The sequence below is a fragment of the Sceloporus undulatus genome, chromosome 6 (assembly GCF_019175285.1).
Source record: "Sceloporus undulatus isolate JIND9_A2432 ecotype Alabama chromosome 6, SceUnd_v1.1, whole genome shotgun sequence".
Classification (NCBI taxonomy): Eukaryota; Metazoa; Chordata; class Lepidosauria; order Squamata; family Phrynosomatidae; genus Sceloporus; species Sceloporus undulatus.
Genome location: NC_056527.1, coordinates 105,181,815 through 105,209,074, shown reverse-complemented (window position 1 = coordinate 105,209,074; position 27,260 = coordinate 105,181,815). Strand labels below are relative to the sequence as shown.

Sequence of the window (27,260 nt, the reverse complement as noted above, 5' to 3'; positions counted from 1 at the left end):
CAGGCACTACATGGTCCATCTATAAAATATAGGGAAATGGCTTTTACAAATGAAAATCTGTGCCAAGAATAGGAACAAAATCTCTTCCTTGTTTCCTATGAATTAAGTGTTCCACCTCCCTGCCCCAGCTGGGCAGGGGAGAAATGGCTTTGAGCAATGAAGAATGGCAACGTAAAAGGCAGAAAGAAGAAACAGATTTCATTTCTGTCAGGTAGAGGCTACCTTTGACGTTAAGATTATGTCCTCCCCTAATTGCTGAACCAGTGGTTTTTCAACACCATTTGTACATTTTATGTGGCCATTTAGACAAAAGAAAAAGTCTCCACAGGCCAAATGCGACTAATAAAAGACCATCTTTTCACTATCTTGAAATGTGTCCCATTTTTTTGCTTGTGATTTCACTGGACTCTCCTATTTTTGCTCTTTCTGTATTGGATTAGGATTGCAGGGTACAAGTTGATTATTATGTCCCATAAGTAAGGTACATTTATTCATCACACTTGCGTAACTGTGTACTGTTTTTCCATAGAGCACACCAAGTAGAATACTGTAATTAGATTTTGGTCATTTTTCTTATCATGTACTGGCTAGCATATGGTTTTAGTATCCAATAATACAAGCAACCTTGCTGCAGGTGAAATATCTTTGCTTCATGGACAAATAAATCTTTATGCATGACACATAGGAAAACTAATGCTGTGTTTTAAGATCAAACAGTTCTGTTGCATCATCTACTGGACACCTATGGGTTAACAGAGCTGTCTGTTTTAAGATAAAGAAGGGATTTGGAAACACGTTTTGGAATTAGGAGATTTTAGGAACTAGCTTTCACCATACCTCTGTATGTAGACATTTTATATCATCTTCTCCTGCCTCCCCCCACCCTACATTTGATCCTCCAATATGGAACCATAGATAACAGTTACATGTTTCCTTGCACACCTTTGCCATATACACTTGACTGTAAGTCAACCTCATGTTTATAGATTTTGAGATGACCCATGGAAAAATCAAGCGTAAAGTTAGAGTCAAGTAACAAAGGATCTAAAGAATGAAACAATGGAAAATAAAGCCAAAGAACTTATAGAATTCTAGCAGGCATGGTTCACCCTAAAGATGGATGGATAAGAGAATAGGGGGGGGGGTCAGTGCTTCCAGGTCAGATTACACTCTTGCCTTTCATCAGGGGATGGTTCCTTTTTTCTTTTAATAAGAGTTAAAGTACATACTTACATTGACCCATGGATAAGTTGACTCTGGTTTTTGGGGGGGGGGGGTGTCATTTTTTAACTAAAATTCCTAGACTTATTTATGAATATATACAGTATATTGACACGTGCATGCCTCTCCTAATTTGGGGGTTTACTTTTTGGTCCAGTTTTTCTAACATATATTGATCCCTTCCATTCATCTGTCTCAAAAAAGAGAAATGTTTCTACCACTGTTTTGGAGAGCATATGTGTTATACTTGGGCACACTCTGGGAATGTAATGCTCATGCCAAGTATTTTCCTCTCTTTTGAAGTGACCCAAAACTCAGCAAAATAGATCCACATTTTGCATTTAACTCTTCCATGAACTAAATGGCACACCAAGAAACAGAAATAGCTTTAAAAGACTTTATTCCAATCAAGTATCTTAAAAAGTATTACGCTCCCCCTAACACACACACCATTAAAAATACAAACACAAGGTTTCGCCTTCACCCCCTCTTCAGGATACCGGCCTGATTGTGGGGGCAAAAACTACCCTGGGGCCTCAAAACTCCCACTCCAGGAGCTGAGAGCACCCTCCAACCACCCTCTTCAATATAGCACCATTAAAAAATACCCCCCTCCCTTCCTCCCTCAATTCTTCCCAATTCTCAATCCAAACCAACATACACCCAGGGCTGTGTGCATTCCACCATCATACTGCACAAGTGCAGATTTAAAACTTGATATAGGGCCTTTAATTTTAAAGTTTCCAGCCTTCAAGGCTAAGATGGCAAGTTTGAAATTCTGGGGGCCTCATCACATTTTAAAAGCTAAAAAAGTAAGGTGGACAGGAAGGAGATGATAATTTCCTGTGGTCAAAGCTTAACTACCCTCCCCACCCCAACAAAAGAAACTTAAAAAACAACAACATGAAAACTAGATTAATTTTCCTAATGCATGCAGGTGGAGTTTAGTTTGTGGTGATTTGTATTTTTTTTTAAAAAAAAAGCACAGAGTACACACAGCCCTGGAAGTACATGCCTCAACTGTGGCATCACCCCTTTCCCCTCTCCTTTTTGTGCAAGGAACAGACAGACAGACCTGCCTGGTTTAGTTTTTTAAAAATGTTCCTATTGTGAATGGACAAGTACTGGAATTTTATTATTTAAATAAAGCATAGGGAACATTTAATGAGGGGTGGGGAGCAAAGAACAGTCACATATCCACACCCTAGATCCTGAATATTATGGGCTGATCAACTCAGTGCTTTATAAAGTCAAATCAAATTGAAGTTAGAAGTGAACTTACCACAAAAGGCAAGACTGATGCACTGGGGTCAAAACTGAAAACATCAGGATAGAAGGTGATCCCCTGTAACCCTCCACCTCACCCTTCCCTGAGGAACCCAGCCATCCAGACTTTATTGTGTCCAGTTTCCCTATATTCTCCCTTTGCAAGGGTCAAAAGTACCTCAATTTCCTGAGCATAGCTTTTATGGATTTTTTTTCTCTTCTGAAATGGTGATTGACTGGCTCCAAGAATGCTTTAAAAGCCTCTTACAGTAGATGGAAGTAGCAATGTAACAAACAATGGCATCGTCAGGGAACAGAGACTGGCACATGGAGAGGCAAAAAGGAGGTGGCTGACTTCAAAGGATCAGACTGAAGCTGAGATGATGGTGCAACAAAAAAAGACTAACCCTGAAAAGTTTCTGATCAGGAGAAAAAGAAAAAACATTTAGCCAGGGTGGAAGGACAGAAGACAGCTGGGCTTACTATCCTTCCACTCATGAGAATATGAATGTTTTTAATGTGAGTGATGGAGATGAGGGTGGGAGAAGGAAGGAGAGACTAAACGGACACAGGACTGAAAGCAGATCAAAGACAGAGGCTGGAGAGGTGTCTTGATGCTTTCCTTCCCAAACGAGGTAGCTTACAGTATAAACCCACCTTAAAAGATGGGGAAAACAAGAGGCACAGAAAGGTGAAAACTGAGCCCCAGCCCACCCTTCAACAGGGAGCATTCAGTGTCCTGGCTAGCAACATCCACCCTCCCCACCCACCCCTTCCCCAAAGCCCTCGATCATCTTACCCTCCTCCTCTCCCCACCCCCAAACCACCATAACAGTTACTACCTAAAGGTTGTGCACTAGTCTGCTACTAACAACAAACATGGAACAGCCACAAAACAGATAGAGTAGCAGGCAGGAAAATAAATATGGGCACTCCTAGCAGAAGGGTTCTTGAGCTAGTTAGGAAGAATGAAAAGTTATTTTTAATACAGGTCTTTGTGTTGTACTCAAATGTTGATACATAGGTGAAAATGCATGCCTTGTAATATCTGTCAATACTATTATCACCACTGTTTTGATTTTCTTTCAATGTACTCCCCCCTGCCGCCAAAAATAACACCTAAACAAAAAGGAGATAAACACATTTTCCTAAGTTTGGGTCAAGGCTCTATTGGGATAGGGCTATGCATTGACACAGAATGAATGCCATGTCATATGCACAAGGTGTTGTGCTTAAATGAAAAGGGGTGCACACCTAACAAATAACTGGGCTCATCTGTCTAAAATATATACATTGCTAATAAACTAGAATGTTTAAGAAAAAAGAGAAAAGACTATTTAAAGAAGATATCTTGCAACATAGACATAAATACAAACTTGAGAAGCAGGGAAAGACATGCAGTTTCATTTGTGTATCAACCCTTAGTGAAAAACACACTCATGTGCAGTGGCAAACATTTTCCAACTCTCTTTTGTGAGTGTGGAATGGAATATTTTGGCCATTCTGAAACAACTTTACACACTGTGAAGGTCCTGAAAATGACAGAAATTCCCAGCATAAACTGTGTATTTTCTATCTTGCAGGTTGGTAAGTGAACACCACCAATGGAGGAGACTGCTTTTCACAGCCTACTTGAGCACATTTCTCTGATGCCTTCACTTGAGTATGTACAGTTGTAATCATCCAAGAAAGTACTCCATAACAAAGATTTGTATTCCTTCTACAGTCCATCACAGCAGAATCAGCTATACCAGTAAACATGACTGACTGGGGTCTTTAGAAGGGCAGTGTTGGTAACTGGAACTCTGCAGATTTTCTGTGTTTCTATGAAGGTTATGCTCTTCCAAAATTGTCTCAGTTGTCAGAAAAACTTGGCATAATCACTGACCCTGTTCAAACCTCACAGTAACTGATGAAATTGCAGGAAACCTAGCTCACTGAGGACAAGCAGATATTGCAACATGCCTCTTGGCTGTTCCTACTAACAGCAGGAGCAGGTAAACCCAACAACAGCCAGTGCTTTGGCCTGTTTTCCTAATAACAACAAGCCTCATTTGCCCAGGATTTCTATAGCTTACTGAGAGATATAAACCAGAGCATCTGCTGTCACAATAAATGAACCACAAACTTTAAGACTATAAGTTGTTTAGCTGCTCCGACTGCAAGTGGAAACAAGTAGACAACACATACAATCTTGGTGATCTCTTCATAAACCAGGATTCCAGTGTCCAAATACAGCTGCTATGAAGAAATAAAGTTTAACCGATGCTCCCTGAATAACAGTTTCATTAATGAAAAAGAGTGAATAACTAGAGCCCCTCCTAACTGCAAGCTGTGCCCTTATACCTCTCACAAACTATTGTCTAAAAACCACTTTCAAACACACAAATTACTCAGGAATCAGCACCTACACTTGCAGAGCTGTGTACAGCAGAAGGCCTGAACTACAATACACTGTTCATCTCAGAGCTAAAATGCATGCCAGGCAAACTACAAAGCTTCTCTAAGACTGACTTCTCAACTCAGGGATCAAGGACTTTTTCAGCAGGATCCTATTCAACAGGAGTTAAACTCCACAGATGTATGCATAGGACTGCAGCCTTAAGATACCAGTGTGACTCCCATATGCACATTTATCTTTCTAATGTTATATGGAGAAGCCTTGTTAAGACTGAAATGCATTGAGGTGGGGACCAAACACGAAAGGAGGTGAAAGATTAGAATCAGAGTCTCTGCTATGATTCCAACGTTCTCCATAAAATTGCCACCTGCAAAACAAAGCAACTACTCTCAGAAAACAGTTGGGTACAATTCTCCCATCTGCCCAGTAGCTGTTGGTACCTGAATCTGAACTTACAGCTTGATGCCTAAGCACTGAAATGAGATCCATCTGCTAGATGTCTCAAGAACTGCCAGGACTGAGGCAGTGGATATACAGAAGATCCATTTACTGCAAGTGGTTTTAAACCAAACAGAGCAACCACCAGACAAGCAGAGGCATTTATCCTGCTCAAGCCAACACCTCACAAAAGGAAGGTGCCTTATCACAATGCCCCTGAGCCAAGCAGTCCCTGGACTAGTGCTGAAAAGCATAACTATTTCATTCTCTACCACTTAACTAGTTTGAAATATTTGCATAAATCTGTCTAATGCACTAGTATTCTGAAAACACTATCAAACCTCAACTGTATCAAATATAAAAACCTGAATGCTTTGAGTTTATTAGGAGTCTAAAAATGTCCCAGTATACATTTGTTTAAAAGTCCCAGCAGAGAGAAGAGATAAAGACAGACCTAATACAAAAGTGGCTTGAAAAACTAGAAAATTAGATGTCTTTTAACAGTAGGCACCCAAAAAGAGGTGGGGGAATGGGGAAACAGTTTAATTCCCTAAATAAGCCTGTTTAGCAAGCAGCAGCCGCCATCAGGTTAAATGGGTTGAAGAGCTTGGGTTTCATGCAATTGTGCACTTCTGGTTGCTGGTTTTCTTTAATGGGTTAAAGAGGCTTCCCTGATTGGTAGTAAATTTCCTTCATCCATAAGTCACATGACCTATGTCAGCTTCACAGCTTTGATAGGGTGACAAACAGCAAAAGCACCATGTGAGCCTGTAGAAAAGTCCATGGATGAACTGCTACAAACCAGAGCATGGGCACACCTCGAGTCAAAAGACAGAAGATGTCTTGAGGAGAGAAAGCAGAGCACAAAAAGAAGACAGCATAGGGTGGTAATCCCAAGTATCCATGCAGCCTTTTATATGGCTTGTTTCAAAGGTGTGTAGTAAGGTCTGGCTACATCATGGAATGCACTTTTAAAATGAAAATAGTATGGAACTGATGGGGAAAGCACTCTGAAAACTGAAAAATAATCTGCGTTACGAAAAAAGAGAAATAATGGAACACAGTGTTGTGTCCTTAGCAAAGACACAACCTTGTGCCCTTCATGGATGTCACATCAGAAGAGACAAGAGAAGGCTTCTTGCTCCATGAAAGGTAACTGGGGTGGGGAAGGGGAAAATATATACTGTATGATTTTTGCCCTGGTTTATCAAGAATCAAAGTTGAGTGAGAAGGTACAGTCTCTTCTCAGTACCTGGAGGTACAGTAAGATCAAGACAGCTCCTCACAGGAGCCTGAAGCCACCTCAAGGTTAATGGAGCCATGGCTTACAACCAGTCGCAGCCGTTTGGGTGGAACAAAAGGGGGAAAAGAGACCATTTGCTTGGGAGGATCCTGTTTCTCTACATTTTCCTTCTCCACTGGATCTGGAGGAGGCTGCTTCCAGTGCTGCCTGTATCCTAAGCGGGATCCCCCAAGGCAGACATGAGCATACTGGGAAAGTTTGGGGTCTACTGCTGGTAGAGCCAGCTGAGATTTGGACAAAAGCTGAGCTTGAAGCCTGGCCATGCTCCTTGTTCTGCAGAGTAGCTGGCTGGAGGAGAGAGGGCCTGAAGACCTGAGTGGTGCTTGTTCTCCTGATCCATGGGGCTCTGAGACCTCTGCGTGGCTCTCCACATCTCCTGTGTGATGATCCTCAACTACCTGGCTAAGTTCCCCATTGTTGCTATGTGGTTGTTGCTCCCCATTCTCAAACTGTTTGTTTGTCTGCAACCTTAAACAGTCCAAGGAAACCCTCTCGCCAAGATTCACAACCAAGCTGCGCTGATTTACCCAGCTCTGGTTCAGAGACAAATTGTGCTTTGCTGTGAAGGAATAGTTCCGCTGAGCTCTGGAGCGCTTTGAACGCCGGAGATGTGGTGCAGGTAACATGGAAGTAGGACAGCGAATCAGGCGTACCAGTGGCTGCTTACGGAGCTTACATCTATGCGCACTGCAGGCCAAGCAGTCGTGCACAGGGATGTATAAAGGTTTTAGCATCCTAAAGTACCAGCGAAGACTAGATCTACGTAAAGCACCTGGAGAAAGAAAAAGGAAGTCAGTTTCCAAAATGATGCTCATTTCCCCAGTTTTTGACAGCATCCAGGGCAGTCATTGGCCGCTTTGCCATCATCACACATTCCTCCCTGCCCTAGCAGGGTATTTTCCAAGAGCCCCAAAACCTATTACAAACCTAACACAGCTGCACTGTTCAATCCTTTGATACCAAGGGAGCCGCACCCAAAGGGCTTTTTCTAAGGAAAAGAGAAGCGTGGGACTATCCAGTTGATTCCATTTGCCTTCTGAGGCCAAAGGTGAATCCTAGAATAGCTCTATGGTGCTCTCTTCAATTCAGGGTTAAGTGACAGCACACACTTCACACCCCAAAGGGAACAAATAATTCCAACAGCACTCTCCAATAACAAATACAGAGTAAAGGGAAAATTAAGGGACAAAGGCAGAGGAGAGCAGGCTTATCTCTTTTGCAAGACCAAACTGCCCACCATACAACACTGCAAACTACAAAATCTGCTTTAAGCACATCACCCTTGCACAGCTCACCACGTAATCGTGCCCTCCTGCGCCGGGTTTTATGTCCCACTTTCACACTACGCTGGGCCAACTTGCATGACTTGTTTTTCCACCGCTGTAGACGGCCATCTGTCTCCCTCAGTAGGTATTTCTCATTGACCAAGATAGATGGTGATGGTGTCTGATTGAGGAGGCGGAAGGCTCCGTCTCCCTTTCTAAGAGGCAACAGTTGAAAAAGGGTGAAGGGGACAAACAAGAACTGGCATTAATCAAACACATCTTCACTCTGCTTATTTAACATGTTTAAATGGTTGCTTTCCTGCCAGATAAATCTTCAAGGCAGCTAGTAAAAGAAAAGAAAGTACAGATGAAGAAAGAGGATTATCCACTGATCTAGTGAGGTAAGAAGATGGACAGTATTTTGCTCTAAACCTATAAGATGTTATGCCTTCTCTTTAAAAGATTATGTGATGGCCACAGAAAGACACAAAGAATCCTGTGAAGGTTGTGCTACCTAGCAACCAAGCTCTCCCTTGAGAGTGGAGGTTCTCTCACCTGGGTAGATTGTACTTCCTTTCCACAATTGCGGCTATTGAAGCAACTGTGTGAATGTGCAGAAAATAATGATGTAAAATATCTTCCTGTGCCCTACATCAGTCTCTCTCAGAAATCCACCACAATCCTGGCTACACAAGACACCACTGCCCCCAGTTTTCACCTTTCACAAGTGTAGCACTCGCACAATTCATTATTCTCTCCAAAGAAGCCATCGCCATAGAAGCATGTGATCTCATCGTCTGGCTCAATGTCCCGCAGCACCTTGACACAAGCAATGTTTCCATCCATTGGGACAAACTGCAGCACAAATAAAGGAGAGGAAGGAGAAGTAGGAAATGAAAGAAAGTTGGGGATGCAAATGTACACACCATTTTCTCCTCCCTTCAAAATTCCCAGGGAATCTGGCTCCCAGTCAGAACTCTTGCCTTTCACAAGACTCTGTTTGCTTAGATAGAAATTCACAATATCCAGCATCTAGGACTTTCTACCCCATATTTCCAAGAAACATCATATAGTGGGCCCTTGGTATCCGCTGGGGTTTGGTTCCAGAACCTGCCATGAATATCAAAATCTGGGAATGCTCAAGTTCCATTAAATACAGTGGCATAGCAAAATGATATCCCTTATATAAAATGGCCAAATCAAGCTTTGCTTTTTGGATTTAATTTTTAAAAAAAATATTTTCAAGCTGTGAATGGTTGAATCAGTGGATAAAAAATCCATAATATTGCAGAGCCAACTCTATTAGGTGCTTAAAAAGGCTAGAAGATCTGGTTTCTTCTAACTCTGAGGTATGGAAAGTTAGATCAAGTTTCTAGCTGACATGATGATGAAAAGGTAGGACTGATATGAGGTGGCACCAGAATAAGAAAGTTTTGGAGATTACAAAGCTTCTTGCCTCTCTCAAATGTGTCACAGTCACTTCCTCCTTACTGTGCACACTATTTCAATTGCTCCCGAAATATATTTTATCCAAAGTTTATGGCTTAACCCAAATGCATCATCTGGATACTTTCTACAAGGAGTACTACTTTTCTCAACATTATAAGAAAATGACTTACCTTACAATTCGGCCTGCAGTCTGAGAGGTTCCACAATGACAGACATATTATAGAGAGGAAGCAGAACAGAGAGATAAAAAAGAGATATACACATTACAGAGAAGCCATTGATTCAGTGTTTCCTTTCACATTAGTAACAATGCAGAGTACAGAAAAAATAGTTATTGCCTTTCCAATAATGAATTCTGCTTTCTCTCAAAGCAAGCTCAAGTTTGGGGAATGTTATTTTATTTATATCCCAACTTTCTTCAATCACGGGTTCGTAAATGAGATTCTTAGGCAGACATCCATCCAGGTACTGATTGCACTGAAGCCTTCATAGGGCCTGAACAGACAGGCCAAAATAAAGCTGCTTCAGGTCACTTTGGAGGTATGCTATTTAAATGACACACGCATCTTAAGAGGCCAGAAGCTGCACCAAAGCTGTGCTCTAGTCCTTAGGACTGGAGAATGGCTTTGGTGTGACTTCCATCCTCTTAGGATGCATGCATCATTTAAACAGCATACCTCCAAAGTGACCCGAAGCAACTATTTTGGCCTGTCTGTTCGGACCCTTAACTTCAAGCAAGGGGGCTATACCAAGTGCCATGCCCTGACAAGTATAGGATCTAATATACCACACCAACAATATCTATTTTTGAAGGCATGTTTGTTTGTTTGTTTGTTTGTTTAATATGTATGATACCTTTTCCCCAGAAAGAGACCCAAGGCGGCTCATGGATTAAAAACATTTTTAAAACTTCACAATAAAAATTTAAAAACAATTAAAATCATCTAACTAAAAGCAGTATAAAATTACATTAAAATATACAGAAGTTAAAAAGCATAATTAAAATATACGTTCCAAATAAAAGTCACTCTGATATGTTTATATATTAAAAGCCTGCTTGAATAAAAATGTCTTACTTTGCAAATGAAAAGAAGGCAAAGAAGGGGCCAACCTAGCCTCCCGTGGAAGGGCATTTCAGAGGAGCAACCACTGTGAGGGCTTTCTCATGTCCTCACCAAACAAGCCTGTGATGGTGGAGGGAACAAGAGAAAGCCTTCCCTTGAAGACCTTAGTGTTCTGGCAGGTTCATGTGGAGATATTCTTTAAATAATCTGGATCTAAGATGTATAGGACTTTATAGGTCATAGCCAGCACTTTGAATTGTGCCTGGAAACAAACTGGTAGTCAGTGTAGCTGTTTCAACAATATGCTCCTTATAACTGGCCCCGGTCAGCATTCTGGCTGTAGTATTCTGAACCTGCTGTTTCTGAACAGTTTCCAAAGCCAGCCCCAAGTACAGTGTATTAAAGTAGTCAAACAGGATGTAAACAAGGCATGTGTCACTGTAGCCAGATCTGATGTCTCAAGAAATGGGCAAAGATGATGCACTAGTTTTAACTGTACAAATGCACTCCTGGCCACTACTGAAACCCAAGCATCTAGATTCAGAGTCAAGTCCAGGAGAACACCCAGGCTGCAATCCTGAGATTTCAGGGGGAATGTAAACCCATCCATCACAAGCAAAATCCCTATTCCCTGATCTGCCTTCCAACTGACCAGGAGCCCTATACGTCTTGTCTGGATTAAGTTCAACTTGCTTTCCCTCAACCAGTCTATTATTGACAGCAGATATTGGTTCAGTACAGAGACAGCTTCCTTGGACTCAGATGGAAAGAAGATATAAGAGTCGGGGGTCACCAGCATACTGGTGATGCCACACCCCAAAACTCCAGATGACCTCTCCCAGTGGTTTCACATAGATGCTAAATAACACAAGGAACAAAACACAACCCTGTGAGACACCACAGGCCAACGGCCAAAAGGTCTAACAGGAGTCCCCCCAAACACCACCTTTTAAGTTTGCCCCTCCAAGAAAGACCAGAACTACCGCATAACAGTGCCCTCGAGTCCCATCTAGAGAGGTGGCTGTGGAGAACAGGCAGGATTATGCTGGCAACAGCCACTCAGGAGTCAGTTGGTGACGGAATGTTGGCTGGTTAGAGGATAAACAGTCAGTTGCTGACAGTTAGAAGTCAGATAGGGTTCAGTTGAATCCAGAGAGACAGTTTAGTGAAAGTTCCAGGGAAGAGCCGGGTTAAAGTCTAGGAGTGAGGGACTTAAAACCCATATGGAACTCCAAGTGAGAGAGTTAATATAGGAAAATATCCTGTGAAATAGAGATAGCCGGAGAGGCAGGTCTATTAATTAGGTTCAGGGGAAATGAGCCAAAAGAAGGACTGTGTGAGGGTCCTTGGAAACAGTAATGTTTATTCTCTGAGGCGAGTGGTAGAAAGGAAACTGTCAAAGTAACAAAGTTGAAACCAAGAAAGTAAAACTTCCAAATGAAACAAGTAAAAGTAATACGTGAAGAAACCAATGTCTTATTTACACATATTTAAGTATCTTTTGTTTGAAACATCTGCTTAATAAAGTTTTGTTATTATTTTGATAAAAGCTTGTCTGCCAGTTGTATATATCCACACTACTGATGTAAGACCTTTTAAAATGAAGATTTTAAAAAGGGTCTGCGTCAACTTGGTGGCCGCAAGGGAATAGGAAAACTCCTTTGGGTTGCCCAATAGGAAAGTAGTTGGATGAGAGAGGAGTCTCACTTTCACAGTGGCCGAGAAGGATACTATGGTTGGTGGCAGCAAAAGTCACCAAGAGGTCCAGCAAGACCAACAGCGACATACTTCCCCATACCAGTTCACTGAGTAGGTCATCCACCAAGTTGACCAAAGCTGTCTCTGTCCCATAACCAGACCTGAAGCCAAACTGAAATGTATCTAGATAATCCGTCTCATCCAGAAACCCCTGGAGGAGGCAGGCCACCACTTGCTCCAGAACCTTGCCCACAAATGGAATACAGTATTAGAAACTGGCCTGTTTCAAGCCTTACAATTGGGGAAAAGCCTGACAGCCTGGTAAAATCTCATTAATTCTGGGGAGAAGGGAAATGTTTCGTGGAATTTGTGGAATGGTGAAGTAGCAGAAGTCTAGGAACAACTTCTTTCATTCTGTAGCTGGGTTAAGAGATGCAATTATCCATCATATGGTCATGATAGTAATAATATTATTATAGTCTCTAAATAAACAAATTGTCTTTTTAGAAAACAGTATGTATATACTCATGTATAAGTCTAGAAATTTAGGTCAAAAATTGACCCAATAAACCTGAGCTGACTTATCCACAGGTCAATGTAAGTACTGTACCTTAACCTTTATTTAAAAGAAGGAATCATCTCCTGATAAAAAGCAAGAGTATAATATGTGAAGCACTGACCCCCCCCATCTCTCATCCATCCAGTCGTAACAATAAGCACAAAGAATTATGTCTGATGAAATGTTATAAGTTCTTTGACATTGTTTTGCTTGATCCCTTAGATCTTTTCGGTATGCCCCTAAATTTTACCCTCGACTTATCTACAGGTCATAGCAAAATCTGTAATTTTGGCCCCAAAACTTGCCCTCGACTTATACATGAGGTTGACTTATAGTTGAGTATATACGGTAACACGAGAGGTGGCCAGATAAAAAGCTTACTTATAAGAGCACCACCATACAAATGGGTTGGTAACTAAGGCTCAGAAAAGTTTATTCTTAAGGTTTTTTGATTCGGTGCAGTCCATGACAGATCATACACTCAACTTACAGAATGTCTCACGTTCAGTCCCTATCATCTCAGAGTTGAAGAATCAGGATGAAGAAGATGGAACAGTTCTATGCCTAAGACCACAGAAAGCTGCTGCCTGTCAGAACAGACTATGTCCATCCAAGATAGTAAATGTACCTGAAATGGCATCAGATAACTCATGGGTCACTTGCCTTCTTGCTACCTTATTAAGTTCTTTGATTTACTTAAAAGCATGAAATCAAACAAATCATACACAACATAATACTATCAAAAACATATGGCATAAATATTCTTAACTGCCATAGGTACCTAGAGCACCACTGTTGTTATATTCAATGCTCGCCTTCTTTCCATCTTCCTGTACTTACCAAAATATTCAAAAATCCTTAGAAAATCTGTCATCAAGTGAGAAAAGCATAAAGGAACCTTTCAATAGCAAAAACAGTCTGAGATGGGAAATTCTCTTTAACCTTGCATTAGCACAAGTGACTCCATGAGACTGCCAAGATGGTGAGCGACAGATTTCACTACAGAAATAAAGTTTCTGTTATACTTTCTATTTTAAATGAGCATCCTTAAATATTTGAAAGGATGCCATATTAAGGAGGGAGCAAGCTTGTTTTCTGCTGTTCCAGAGACTAGAACATGGAACAATGGATGCAAACTACAGGAAAAGAGATTTTATCTTAACATTAGGAGGAACTTCCTAACCATAAGGGCTGTTCGACAGTGGAACACACTTCCTTGGAGAGTGGTGGAGTCTCCTTCCTTGGAGGTCTTCAAACAGAGGCTGGATGGCCATCTGTCTGGGATGCTTTGATTGAGAGTTCCTGAAGGACAGGGGGTTGGACTCGATGGCTCTTGTGGTCTCTTCCAACTCTACAATTCTATGATCTTTTATTCATTATTGGAATGTTCACCATTAAAGTTATATTATATTGGGAAGACATTAGTTTTTGTCATTACTATTCTTTCATAAAAATGGGGGGGGGGAGGGAATCTGCAACAGCACAAAATTTTCTCAGCACACAAACTAAGTCTGGGGCTGAAAGGTTTTAGTAGTACTGTGAGAGGTAGGGAAAGTCAGCTGAAGACCTTTGGAACAAGGACTGAGGGGCACAGCTAGCACTAGCTGGAAGCTTCCACATACCATGATTAATGAAGGCTGCAGGACCCAGCCACAGCTGGGCACACTGCTTCCGTGTAGAATACATGATGCTGAAGTCGTTTTCTCCTGACCGCAGGAGGCTTTCATCTTGTTCTGTCAGCTCTGCAATGTAACCTTCCAGGAGCTCCAACTTATCATTCTTTCTCCTAATAGGCAAGGGGAAAAGAAATAACCTTGTAAATCAGCAGAGTTCCTACTGTCACCATGTAGGACAGCAGGAAAGGGAGACTGATAAATGAAAGCCTGCTTTGCCAAATATCCATTTCTTTCTGTGAAGGTTTGATAGAGAACTTTCATGGGGATGATGGCCTGCCTGTGAATGCTTCCCCAGAGAGCTTCCATGGGCACCTCCTTTGTAAGTCTTTCTTGCACCAGATGGGAGACCTTTTAATTTTTCCAGGCCTTTTAAAAACTTACAGAACTTTAAAATATTGTTGCCATTCCTCGGGTTTGAAAATGCCTCCTCTCCACACTCCTGGAGTGTTTATGCTACATTATATATTCATGCTTTTATGATTTATAATTGTATTTCATTGTTTCTAATCCTGCTATAAGCCAGCTAAAGACCTTGATTATTAAGCAGCATATGAACACATGTATAAATTACTTTTTTATTTATAGATTTACATAAAAAGATAAAGTGAATTATATGTGAAAATAGAATAAGAGAAAGTCACAACATCGTGAGCCTACCATGATTTTGTAGAGACCACCCGAGCACCATTTATTTCCAGGGAATATCGGCTACAGCGTTTGATGGCAAAGCCACTCTCAGGAAGGAAAATACGAAGGTAACGAAATATCTGGGAAACCAAGATAAAGAGCAGATCCCATTAATCTGGGTTTGGAGACTGTCTATCCAACCAGACATATAGTCATCTTGCCTTCCAGCACAACTTCTCTCAGAATACAAATAAGTTCTTGTTCTTTATAAAAACCAAAGAATTTTATCTTAGCCCCCCTGCTCCACCTGCTGAAGTTCTCTGACCTTCTATCATCCCCCAACTGTGTTTCTGCAGTAGATATGAAGCAAAGTTGCTGACAACAGAGAGAGAGAGAGCACAATTAGTACCCTGTCTGCCAGTCAGACCAGTTTCTATGCTGGATGTACAATGTACATAAGGGAGCTCTGCCTCCAGTGTCCATGGTTTAAATACAGTAAACTATCAATGGAGGGACAGAGCCTCATACATGTTTACTTCCAACCCACTGGTTTTCTTTCTCCCTCTGCCATTCCTTCCTATGACTAAGAAACATGTTTCTTTTTTTTGGGGGGGGGGGGCAGCCCAGCAACATGTGGGGCCATTGCAAGGTTGTTGTATGGAATATGGCTTTCCACACCTGCTTTATATGATAACAAAGCAAGCCTGTTTTAAGATATATACATTTGCCCCACACATTTAGTCTAGCTAGAGCAGAGGACAGAAAAAGAGAGATTTTTTTCAGTTCTCATAATCTGAGAATTTGAAGTTAATTAATGCTACCTCATTAACACAAGATATTTATTGTTTAGCTCTTCAATCATTATTTATAATTTTTGATGATAACTATCTTTCATATGACTACAGAAAAATTACTTCCCAAACCACCTTTTCACCTTCTGACACATTCCCCACCCACTCTACCCAGAACAGGAAGCAGAAGAAATTGTACATGAGTCTTGAAGGCAGCCTCCTGCTGACGGCTCCTGTTTGCAAAGTAGTGGCAGGCCCATCCGCCCTGCATTAAGGCCTGGTATGCTGCTTCTAGGTCCTTGCGCTTCCGGAAAGCTTCCACTGCTTCGCGCAAATGGTGCTTCCTTCTGATGGCTGGGAGTGGGCTGCAATGATGGAACAGAGAAAGAGAGGGATCACCTGTGAAAAACATTCCTCTTCTTACTCCTCTCAGCCTCAACCCTTTTATGCCCCAAACCGTATAACTCCTGTCCCATGTTGAACTCTAAGGCTTCCAAGTCGTTCGGATCTCAGCCCCTTACCTGACGTTCATCTTATGTGTCTTAAAACCGAGGTAGGAGTCAAGAATTAGTGTTGTTGCCAGGTCATCATTCTCACACAGCTCCTTTGCAGTCACCCGAGTGGAACCCATCTTCCTTCCAGAACCATGCTGTACCCAGACCTGCTTGCCTGTAGGAAAGAGACAACAAATGGTTCAAGTCACAGTCTCAGGGAAGTGGGAACTCAAAAATTATGCTGTATCCCTAGTTACAACTAGAAAAATGTATTATGAATTTTGCAGACACAATCCTCTCTCATTCATCTCACTGCCTTTTTTAAAATATGATCTCTTTTGGCTCCCTACAAACCTGGCTTTGTTTTTAAAATACATCAGAACTGTCCCAATACACTCAAAGCTATGAGAATAACATAACAAAGGTTCTCAATCACATTCATACACCACTCTTCCAGTACATACCACTGAACCACAAGCACAGTAGTACCTTTTTAGCCTGAAGAAAGAGGCTCCTCCCTCCTTAACTGTCATCTTTCGGCCTATGAGGGAGAGAATAGGCTGGCCCAGCTCCACCAGGGCTAGCCTGGAAGAAGAGACTCCTCCCTCCATAACAGCCACCTTTTGGCCTATGAGGGAGTTGACCGGCAGGCCCAGCTCCATCAGGGCTAGCCTGAAGAAGAAGACCCCTCCCTCCGGTCCATCTGCCTTGGTCCAGGCCTCAGAGAGAAGAATGCTGGACCTGATCCTCTCCCCTCCTCACCATTCCCTTCTCCTTTTGTGTCGTGTCTTTTTAGATTGTAAGCCTGAGGGCAGGAAACTGTCTATTATCCCCTCTGTTGTAAGCCGCCTGGATTCCCAGTGATTGGGCGGCAGATAAATAAATCCTATTATTATTATTACCTTCATTATATTTGTAAATAATCACTAATTTACTCAAACTGTAATCAGCTAATCAAGAAATCATTGACAATTTCTAAAAATTGCCTTTTTATAATAGAATGTTAGCTGTTTGTAATTTTTCTAAGAAGACCTGATCACTACCCCGATCTAATCCACCATGCCATTATTTTTAAGTATGCGAAGGAATGGGGACTGTGTGTGCTGTATAGACATATGAAATTCAAATCCAAGATACATGTCTTGCCATTAAGAAGACTGCCATCTTCTTCAAAAAAGTGCCATGGCCCTTTTCTGATTGTGAATTCACAGTTGTGGCTCCTCTTGTTTTGGAGATTCTAGAACTTTCCCAATCTTTCCCAGCTTATTATCTTCCACAAGTGTTGGACTGCAATTTCCAACTCCCCAGGCTTTCCCTAGCCAGCACACCCAGAAAGATTTTAGTCACTACCAGAAAATCAATTGGGCAGGACTCCCCAGCTCAGGGACTCAACAAAGGGGGCCCCATAGTCTCCTAACCAGTATCAATTCCATCTTACAACAGAAACAAATCTCAGCTGGAATTCAGCATTACCTTGACATGCTTGCCAGTCTTGCTTTGTTCATTCTACCAGTCTGCTCTTTCTCTCTCTACCTGAGTCCTCTGGCAAATCCAGAGTGCTCAAAATGTCATTTCCATGTGAAAGAGGAAGATAGTTGAAGTGCTACTGTTCCCTTTTGTTTTTTCTCTAAAGCACATTTCAGCAGGAGATATAAGGGACTGAATGTATTTTTAAAACAATAGCCAGGATGCTGATTTGGAGATACTGTCATTATTCAATTGCTGGAAAGTGAGCCCAGCACAGTCACTTACCAGCCAGACCAAGAGGCAAGACTGGAAAATAAGCAGAGGTTCAAGGGACCACTGCTGGGAGTCCCTCTCTTTCCCAAACAACAGCTCTGCTCAGAATAGGTTGCTTAAAATCCATAGGTGCTAATACCAAGTGTTTACAATTTCAGGAATCCAGGACTTTTCCAGCCATGAAAAATAGACACAGATGACTCTAATGGAGTCATGGTGGTTATTGTTCTTTTAGCATGAATCCTTATGGGGGGGGGAAAGGTAAGCTTCTGTGCCACCCATTTGGTTCCCAGTTGCAGATCAAGGACATGACTCAGAAAGGGATGGACCTAGGGTAACCTTATTTCATTGCTTTGCTCAGACAGAGACATAACTCCGCTTTCGAAGAAGTGAACCCCAGCTAGGTCAACACTAAGCAAACCTTAGCCAGGCCTTACTACAGACTTATTGCAGTCAGTAAGTCTTAAGGCAAGAAACTGGAACTCTCTTAGATCCTAATTCTAAGTTTGACAGCAGATTAACTTCTTCCCACCCCATTTTTGTGTAGTAATACTAAGATGGTTAACATCACAAGAACACCTGGCACATTTCAAAGCACAGCCCCTGAAAACATTGAACAATTAAAGCCCTGCTTTCAAGTTGTGCCACGGGAAGAACATGCACCTCATGCATGAAAAACACTATCTACTGCGACATCTCCAGAGTCCTTACCTTGCTCCTTATTTTGGCAGGAAAGGCAACCGTGAGGCAAGCCAAATTGTATGGAATTTATGTTTCTCCCTACTGATTAGTGGAAATCAACTAACACTAGAATAACCCAGTGCATATTACCAGCTGCCACCACCTACTGAATTAACAGATCCAATGTGCATTTCCCCCCACAAGAAGTGATCTGGATGGAGTCTGGCTGCAACAAAAGATGAGAAGCCTTCACAAATTATCCAAGACGGCTACAGTGTTATTCTTTACATCCCATCTGAGTCCCCCACAGACACAACATATGCAGAGATGAGGATGCTTCACCGGATGTAGATTTATTCACACTGATCCTGGTCTATTCAACTACTCATAACATACATACAAAACTGATTAGGAAAAAAAAATATGTAGACTGTCAAGATCTGCTTGAAGGTTTTAGCTAATCTTGTAGCAAACAGCAAGACGACAACACCAACACATAGATAGGGCTGACATTTCTCTTGCAGACATGTAAAGCACATGTTCAGCCGGGCTAAAGCTACGCTCCTTAAGACTGGAGTGTGGCTTCCGGACTCTTAGGACGCATGCATCATTTAAACAGCATACCTCCAAAGTGACCCGAAGCAGCTTTATTTTGGCCTGTCTCTATGGGGCCAGAGTTAGCACTAAGGCCTGGCCTTCTTTTCCTGAAAAAAGGTTCCTCTGCCCCATAAGCCGTAAAGTTCAATGCTACAATTTCTCTATAAAGCTGCCTTTGGTGAATGCTCTTTTATGAACCATTTGCATGCAATTTTCTGCCTCCCCATACTGTGTTTAACAATTGCCACATTTCCGTTTTGTAGTAACAGGGTAGCACCAATTCTCAGTTTGCTTCATACTTCCTTCCTGCCCCATCTTCCAGCACTGATTTAGAAAGACTATTAGGTCCCGATGACCTTGTTACATCCAGCTTCTCCACTCAGGAGAGCAGTATCACCTCAATTGAACTCAGCTGCTGGACATTTCTATGCAAAAGGAAGACTCATTATACTTTTAAGTAAGTAGGAAAAGAAAAAGACCAAAGAGCTCTCCTTCTTTCCCAGATGATGAGGTTTTAACCTGTACTTTGCAACAGTGCTCAGAAAAGGCCACTCAGGTGCATGCTTTATAGTTATAATGACCTTTTTTCTTATGAAGTAAGAAAGGTACACTGTAAGAAAGTCCTGAAATAAACTGAGGTCCAAAACACACTGCAGAAATAATTCGGTTTGAGGCCACTTTAACTGCCCTCAGGGCTCAATGCTGGGAACTGTAGTTCTGTGAGACATTGAGCCTTCCCAGTCTGGTGCTGCAACAAACTACATTTCCCAGGATTCCCTACCACTGAGCCAAGGCTGTTAAAGTGGTCACAGATGGAATTATTTCTGCACCGTGTTTTGGACCTAAGAGATGAAAGAAACAAATTGTTTCCTAGGAAATTTAGATTATGGGCCAAAGCATACTGCAGAACTAATCCAGTTTGAGGCCGTTTTAACCGCCTTCAGGGCTCAGTGCTAAGGAATCTTGGGAACTGTAGTTTTGTGAGACACTGAGCCTTATCTGTCTAGTGCCACAACAAACTACAACTCCCAGGATTCCCTAGCACTGAAGCCAGGGCAGTTAAAAGCAGTCTTGAACTGGATTATTTCTGAAGTGTGTTTTGGATCTAAGAAAGAAATTGTTTCCCAGGAAACCTAGATTAAGACAGGTATGGCTTCTTTCTTTGCAGTCTGTCACTGTAAAACACAGGACAAGAAAGATCCTAGAGGAAAAGCCTCGGCCAGGTCCCACTTACGTTACATTTGTATCAGCAGGACCAGAGAAATAACGTTTCATGTATACAGCAGTTTGGATGGTGAACTACTGTTGTCGCTTAGGCATTTTACATTTACTACACTAAAAGCGGCCTCAAACTGGATTATTCCAGCAGTGTGTTTTGGAAACATCGTTCATTTTGCTGCAGCGTTCCCAGAGGAAATACATCCAAATTACTGGTGCCCTGCTTCCAAGGCGAACGAAGCTTTTATAGTACTTTGAACAAAGGAAACTACAAACCACATTTTCATTGGTTTCTTTTGAATTAAACATTTACACTCCTGCAGAGTCACTGGATACTCTTTAACATTACACCTGGCATACATCTCTATCCCTTGTGGGGAACCCATCAATTGATTGAACTACATGCATCCCTCCATATTTGTAGCTTTGATTATTCATGGATTTGATTAATATGATGCCATATTGAGGAGGGAGCAAGCTTGTTTTCTGCTGCTCCAGAAACTAGGACCCGGAGCAATGGATGCAAGAGACAGGAAAAGAGATTCTGGCTCAACCTTAGGAGGAACTTCCTGAGAGTAAGGGCTGTTTGACAGTGGAACAAACTCCTTCCTCGGAGTGCAGTGGAGTCTCCTTCCTTAGAGGTCTTTAAGCAGAGGCTGGATGGCCATCTGTCAATGGGGATGCTTTGACTGAGAGTTCCTGCATGGCAGAATAAAGGGGTTGGGCTGCATGGCCCTTGCGGTCTTTTCCAACTCTAGGATTCTCTCTAGGGATCTCTAGGTCCTCCAGTGCAACTCTATGATCAACTTTAACTAAAGGTTGCACTGAAAGACCTAGATTGCTAGAGAGAATGCTCTGCTAGGCCTTTGTCGCTCCTCCAATGCAACTCTATGGCCAGTTTCAGTCATCCAAGTTACTGGGAGCCCCGAATTCAAAGGGTTTTTAATAGCATTTTGAACGAAGTAAAGTACAAACCGCATTTTCATCGGCTGCATTTGAAGTAAAACATCTACACAATGTGTGTGTATGTGTGTGTGTGTGTATATATATATATATATATATATATATATATCCCTTGGATATGGTGGCATATGGTGTCTCCATCCCTGGCTAAGCCACCAACCAGCCAGTCCTTCTGATCTCTCTGCCTTCTCCAAAGTCTCTCTTCTAAGGCCTTCCTTTTATTTGGGTTAAAAACAACCATTCTCCAGCTAGCAGCCATTTCCAAAGGGTGCTTTAGGAGTTCCTAAGCCGAGGAGGGCGTTTCGGCCTGACCTGGGAGAATCCCTTTTGCTCTTGTTTCACAACTCACCATCTTTAGCTCCTGAGGAGCAATGGGTGGGATTGTGAGTTTTAAGCACAAAAAACTACATTTCCCAGAATTCCCTAGCGCGGAGGGCAGCCAAAGCGGTCTGGAAGTGGGTTATGCTTGGAACGTTCGGGTGACCGCCTCTCTTCTCGCGAGAGTTCCGCCCGCGCGCGCATCCCCCTCCCTCCCTCCCTCCTTTTCCCGCGCGCCACCTGCCTCCGCTCCCTCCCTCCCTCCCTCCCTCTCCCACCAACGGTCCCAACGGACCTTTCCCCCCTCAGAGGCTCCCCTTTCCCTCCATCCCTCCCTTCGAGGTTGGACTCCTTTCTCTCCCCGCCGCGTGCATACCTCCCTCCACGCTCTCGCTCTCCTCCGCTTTCTCTCCCGCCCTAGCCGGCCTCGCGCGCCCGCCCGCCCTTCTCTTTTCCCCTCTTCCCATTGGCTCCTCTCAAAGCCTGTCACAGTCCCCGCTCGGCGCTATTGGCAAACGCTACTGTCAATCAAACCTAGTCCCGCCTTCCAACCCGCCCACCCCCGTTGTCCCTTCCCCTCCATTGTTGCCCTCTCAGCCTCATCTCCCTCCCTCCTCTCTCATCCAATATTCATCCCGGTTTGCTATTGGATGCGTGGGATCATCACCCCGCCTCTCTCACGTCACACCTTCAATCTTACTGGGCAAGTCCGGTGTCAGTCCTATGTTACTCCCGCCTTCAGGAGTCGAATGAGGACGCGGCCCGCTTGAGAGGCACCCGATTGGAGGGATTTAGCGTAGCCACGCCCTTTTAAGAGAGTCTAGTCCCACCCAACTCCGTGCCTATATTCTGGCCTTTCCCATTGGATGTAAAAGGTCTGGTCCCGCCCCTAGCCTGAAGGCTCAACCCATTTTTCTCTTCTCATTGGTCGAAAAAGACGCTTCTCATACTTAAAGCCCGCCTCCAGCATCCATTGGACCATTAGTTGCTCTTGAAAGCGATTTTTTTCTCCACTTTCTCGTTTCCTATTGGATCGCTGCTACTCGTCATTTGAACAGTCGCGGGGGCGGAACAGCACTGATGGATGCCATTGGTTCATTAGAGTGTCAGTTATATGGATTCCTCCAGTCACTATTTCCCGCCACCCTTTTATTGGCCACTTCAGCTGTCACTTACAGAGATCCTCCTCGTGTTTTGCTCTGGTCCATCAGGTCCCGCCTACTCCATGGCTCCATAGAGATAGGAAATGCAGCACTCTTATACTGGTCACTTATCTGTCACTCCCTCCCTGAGATCCTATTATTTTTCTCTGCTCTATCAGAGTCCAATGGAGAGAGATGGTTCCATAAAGCTAGGAAATGTACCACTCTTTTATTGGTCATTCTAGCTGCCACTCATATAGATCCTCCTCGTGTTTTGCTCTGCTCCCGCCTACCAATGAAGAGATGTCTCCATAGAGATAGAAAGTCTAGACTACCTCATCTCATGCAGACATTTGGGCCACTATCAGGCTTTCTGTCCCCAGGGCTCTTTTGGAAGGGATGACAATGACAGCCACAGTCACTCTGGTCACAAAAGGGCAGGAGAAGGGGACAGTCATTCAAAAAGGGTGGCAAGCTGCCACTGAAAACAGAGTTTGATGTAAAATAGCTCCTAATCATTCCTCTTCTTTCTTTTTTGTTACCTTTTTGGAACTGCAACACTTAAAACCCTGCCAAGGAAGAGACATTGTCTTTAGGCTGCAGGTATTAACAGTAACTACTACTCTGTGGGCCTTTGGAGTTACAGTTTCATGGGAAACCTGTCAGTGTAGCTTTTTGCTTTTCAGAGTCAAGAATGTAGCAAAGAATGTGAACATTACTTACAGCTCAGCATGATGAGTAGTGAATGGCTCTTTATTATGGGAACTCATTGCTGTCATTAAAGATCCAGCATGAGGTGTACTATTAGTTTGAGCATTGGACTTTTTCCTTTTGGGATTTCCCCAAAAGTAAAAAGGGGCCAATTTCGACCACTTTCTGTGGAGGATTTGAATCCCATTTCTGTACAGGATTTGGGCACTTAGGGCCCCAACAGACAGGCCAAGATTAAGCTGCTTTGGGTCACTTTGGAGGTATGCTCTTTAAATGATGCATGCATCCTAAGGACCGGAGCGCATGTGTCATTTAAACAGCATACCTCCAAAGTGACCCAAAGCAGCTTTATCTTACCCTGCCTCTTTGGGCCCATAGGTCTGTTACAGACTGCCAAAATAAAGCTGCTTCGGGTCTCTTTGGAGGTATGCTATTTAAATGATGCCTGGGTTCTAAGAGTCCAGAGGTCGCGCCAAAGCCACACTCCATTCCTAAGCACTGGAGGGCAGCTTTGGTGCAGCTTCCGGATTCTTGGGATGCATGAATCATTTAAACAGCATACCTCCAAAGAGACCCAAAGCAGCTTTATTTTGGCAGTCTGTAACAGGCCTTAGTCTCCTGTGTGTTAAACTTCTACGTTTCAGGAGACCAGGGTTGAAATCCATGCTCAGCCATGGAAACCCTCTGGGTGACCATGGGCAATTCACACTCTGTGATCAGCTTCCAGATAAGTCATGATGGAGGCCCCAGAGATTCCTAGAGAGAGCATATCAATTAAATCCACAAATAATCAAAATTGGTCCAAATGCATCTGAGGAAGTAGACTGAAGGCTGCAAAAGCTCATGCTGTCAATTTCTTTCTTTCAGGTAGTCTCAAAGGTGCTACAAGATCTCTCTACTACTTACTGATCCTACATCTTTGAATTCTCCCATTGATTCAGTAATGGGTCTATGGCAACTGGAGTTAACAATTAGGTTTAGGGCAATGTTCCTATTCAGAGGACTTCATCACAAAGAGGAGGAAGGAGGGAATAGGAAGGTGTGCAAACACAAACGTGCACATTGACATATATCACCCCACATCACGGTATGCAGGCAGTGTGGCATGACAAATGTCAGCTTTTCAGGTTACACAACCATTTGCTTCCAGAGTCATAAAATGCATAGCTGTTGTGAAGACAGGATGATCAATGGTGTAATTGGAACCAATGCTCCAGGGCTCTCAGGGGCTACAAGCATCTGGTATCACACAGAGAGAGACACACAAATGTGCACACTCCCACATTTCTTATTTAGCCTAGTATTTGGTTGGTCTTTTTAATCATTTGGTGGGATACTGCTGATAGTGATATATGGTGTGTATTTCTTTATTATGTTTTAAATGTAATTTAAACTGTTTTTAATACTTGTATAGTGTGCCTTCAAGTTGGTTCTGACTTATGACAACCCTAAGACCAGCCCATCACAGGGTTTTCTTGGCAAGATTTGTTCACTGCGGGGGGGGGGGGGGGTTGCCTTTGCCTTTGCCTGAGGCTGAAAGAGTGGCCAAGTGGGGAGTCAAATCCTGGTCTCCAGAGTTAATGCTCAAGCTACTACATCATACATCATGATATTTAATGTTATTTAATTTTACTGTTATTTAATCATTCTTTCCATGCTGATGCTGCTAAAGATTTTCTATCCAGACAAGGGACCGGGGGGAGCGACAAAGGCCTAGCAAAGCATTCTCCCTAGCAGTCTCTAGGTCTTTCAGTGCAACCTTTAGTTAAAGTTGATCATAGAGTAATGCTCCCCTTAGCACTCAGCAATAAAGGAGTCCACAAGACACAATGTTAAATTCCTACCATGCCCCTGAGTTGATCCAAGGCAACATGGAGGATTTTAAGTGGCAGCTTCCAATCCGAATAGGTGTTAATTGGAATATGGAATTTGAGCAAAAGCAAACTGCTGCAGCCTCTCCTAGCTTCTGTGTTCATCCGCCTTAATAACATGTGCCATCTTGACTACACTCTGATTTTGCTTAGCCAGACATTTCCCAATTTTTATCTGTAAAATGTTGGAGGATATTAAGGTTGCTCCCCTCTAATCTGGGGAACACACAAGTACAATAGTAGAGATAGGCACAAAGACACAGATGCAGATGTTAAGAACAATTTACATTTTGCTTCATCATGGAAAACAGAATAAATATTAGCCATTGCTTATATTGCTAATGTTTAACAGCATGAGACATTAGCATTATAAGGAACCGTTAATATTCATTCTGTTTTCCATGATAAATCTAAGCGTATGGAGAGCCAGCATGGTGCATGGTTGAATGTTGGACTACAACTCTGGAAACAGAGTTCGATTGACAGTGTAGCCATGAAACCCACTGGGTACTTTGGGCAAGACACATGCTCTCAGCCTCAGGGGAAGGCAATGGCAAATCTCATCTGAACAAATCTTGTCAAGAAACTCCCATGATATGGCCTTATGTATTTAGGGTTGCCGTAAGTCAAAAAATGACCTGAAGGCACACAAGAACAACACCAGCCTCACAACACAACAGAAGTCACACAGGCCATCTTATCTCAAATTACAGAGTTTCACTTCACCAGTCATAAAATATATAATTAAAGCTGCTTTTTGATCCCTAGGTTTACCTGGATCGGCCTGTTTACCTGGATCGGCCTTCCAGAAATTCCTGCAAAAGTGGTCCTTCTCAAGTTTCTTCAAGATTCCTATCATTTTTCCAAACAACTTCATCCTTCAAGTAAATTGCAGGTTGCATCAAACCTGTAACCAATTCCAAAGCGCAGTTCAACCTGTCATAGTAACAGAACATGGAAGACAATGGAAGGTCCTACTTTACTTCTGGAGTAATATATAGATATATCCTACAGCTCCCAGTATCTTTTAGCCAGCATAGCTTGTGGCTGCTGCTCCTGATATTCATGAATCTATGCCTTCAAATCACCTGTAAACTTATGGTGCCCCCCCCCACCCCATGGATTTCATAGGATTTTCTTGGAAAGATAACCTTCAAAGCTGGTTTGCTATTGGCTTTCTCCAAACCTTCCAATATTTCACAGTTAAAAACTGGGACATCTATGGCTGAGCAGCATCAGAGGGTGGTCAAGCAAAGTTATTCATGAGGAAGACCTGAAAATCCAGGAGAGGCTGTAGCAGTTTGCTTTTGCCTGAGCCGCCTGGGAAGGGTAGGATTCAGCTGCCGCCTCCTGCTGAGTTAAGTGCAAACGCCTTTGCACTTTGAACCCATTTTGCAGCAATGGAAGTAAGTTGAGAGCAAAAGGGGGGAAATGGGGGAAGGAGTGACAAACTAGGACATTTAAAAGCATTTGAAAATGTAGGATGACAGAATATTAACTGGACTGTCCCTGTCCCAGTTGGAGAGTATGCTCACCATGTCTAGCAACTCAGGATGCCTTAAGAGTGTTTACTGCTGTTTGTTTCTCATCTTCACTGCCATTTTATTTTAACATGAGAAAAGGGCAGGGGTAACCAGTGTGCCCCTCTGCCATCCAAAAGGAGGTGTGCTGGGCTTTAGATACAATTTCGTTGTTCAGCTTGTGGGTCCCCGACATTGAGGCCACCAGTGTTGTTGGATTTCATTTCCCAAGAAGACACATCAGGAT

The 27,260-nt window shown here is 42.8% G+C and overlaps 1 protein-coding gene across 2 annotated transcripts; it reads right to left on the bottom strand.

Moving 5' to 3' along the window:
• Nucleotides 1-1,604: 1,604 nt before the first annotated feature.
• KMT5C (lysine methyltransferase 5C) lies at nt 1,605-22,193 on the bottom strand. Of its 2 annotated transcripts, none has more exons than XM_042475744.1 (9): nt 22,146-22,193; nt 16,280-16,427; nt 15,958-16,123; nt 14,998-15,107; nt 14,287-14,450; nt 9,514-9,533; nt 8,613-8,749; nt 7,925-8,109; nt 1,605-7,401 (listed from the first exon to the last, which is right to left on the bottom strand). In XM_042475744.1, the coding sequence occupies exons 2-9, from the start codon at nt 16,387-16,389 to the stop codon at nt 6,596-6,598; spliced, it is 1,698 nt and encodes a 565-aa protein (XP_042331678.1). In that variant the 5' UTR covers nt 16,390-16,427; nt 22,146-22,193; the 3' UTR covers nt 1,605-6,595. The 2 variants fall into 2 exon arrangements, with proteins under 2 accessions (XP_042331678.1, XP_042331679.1); XM_042475745.1 differs by lacking the exon at nt 22,146-22,193 and adding an exon at nt 21,801-21,859.
• Nucleotides 22,194-27,260: the final 5,067 nt, after the last annotated feature.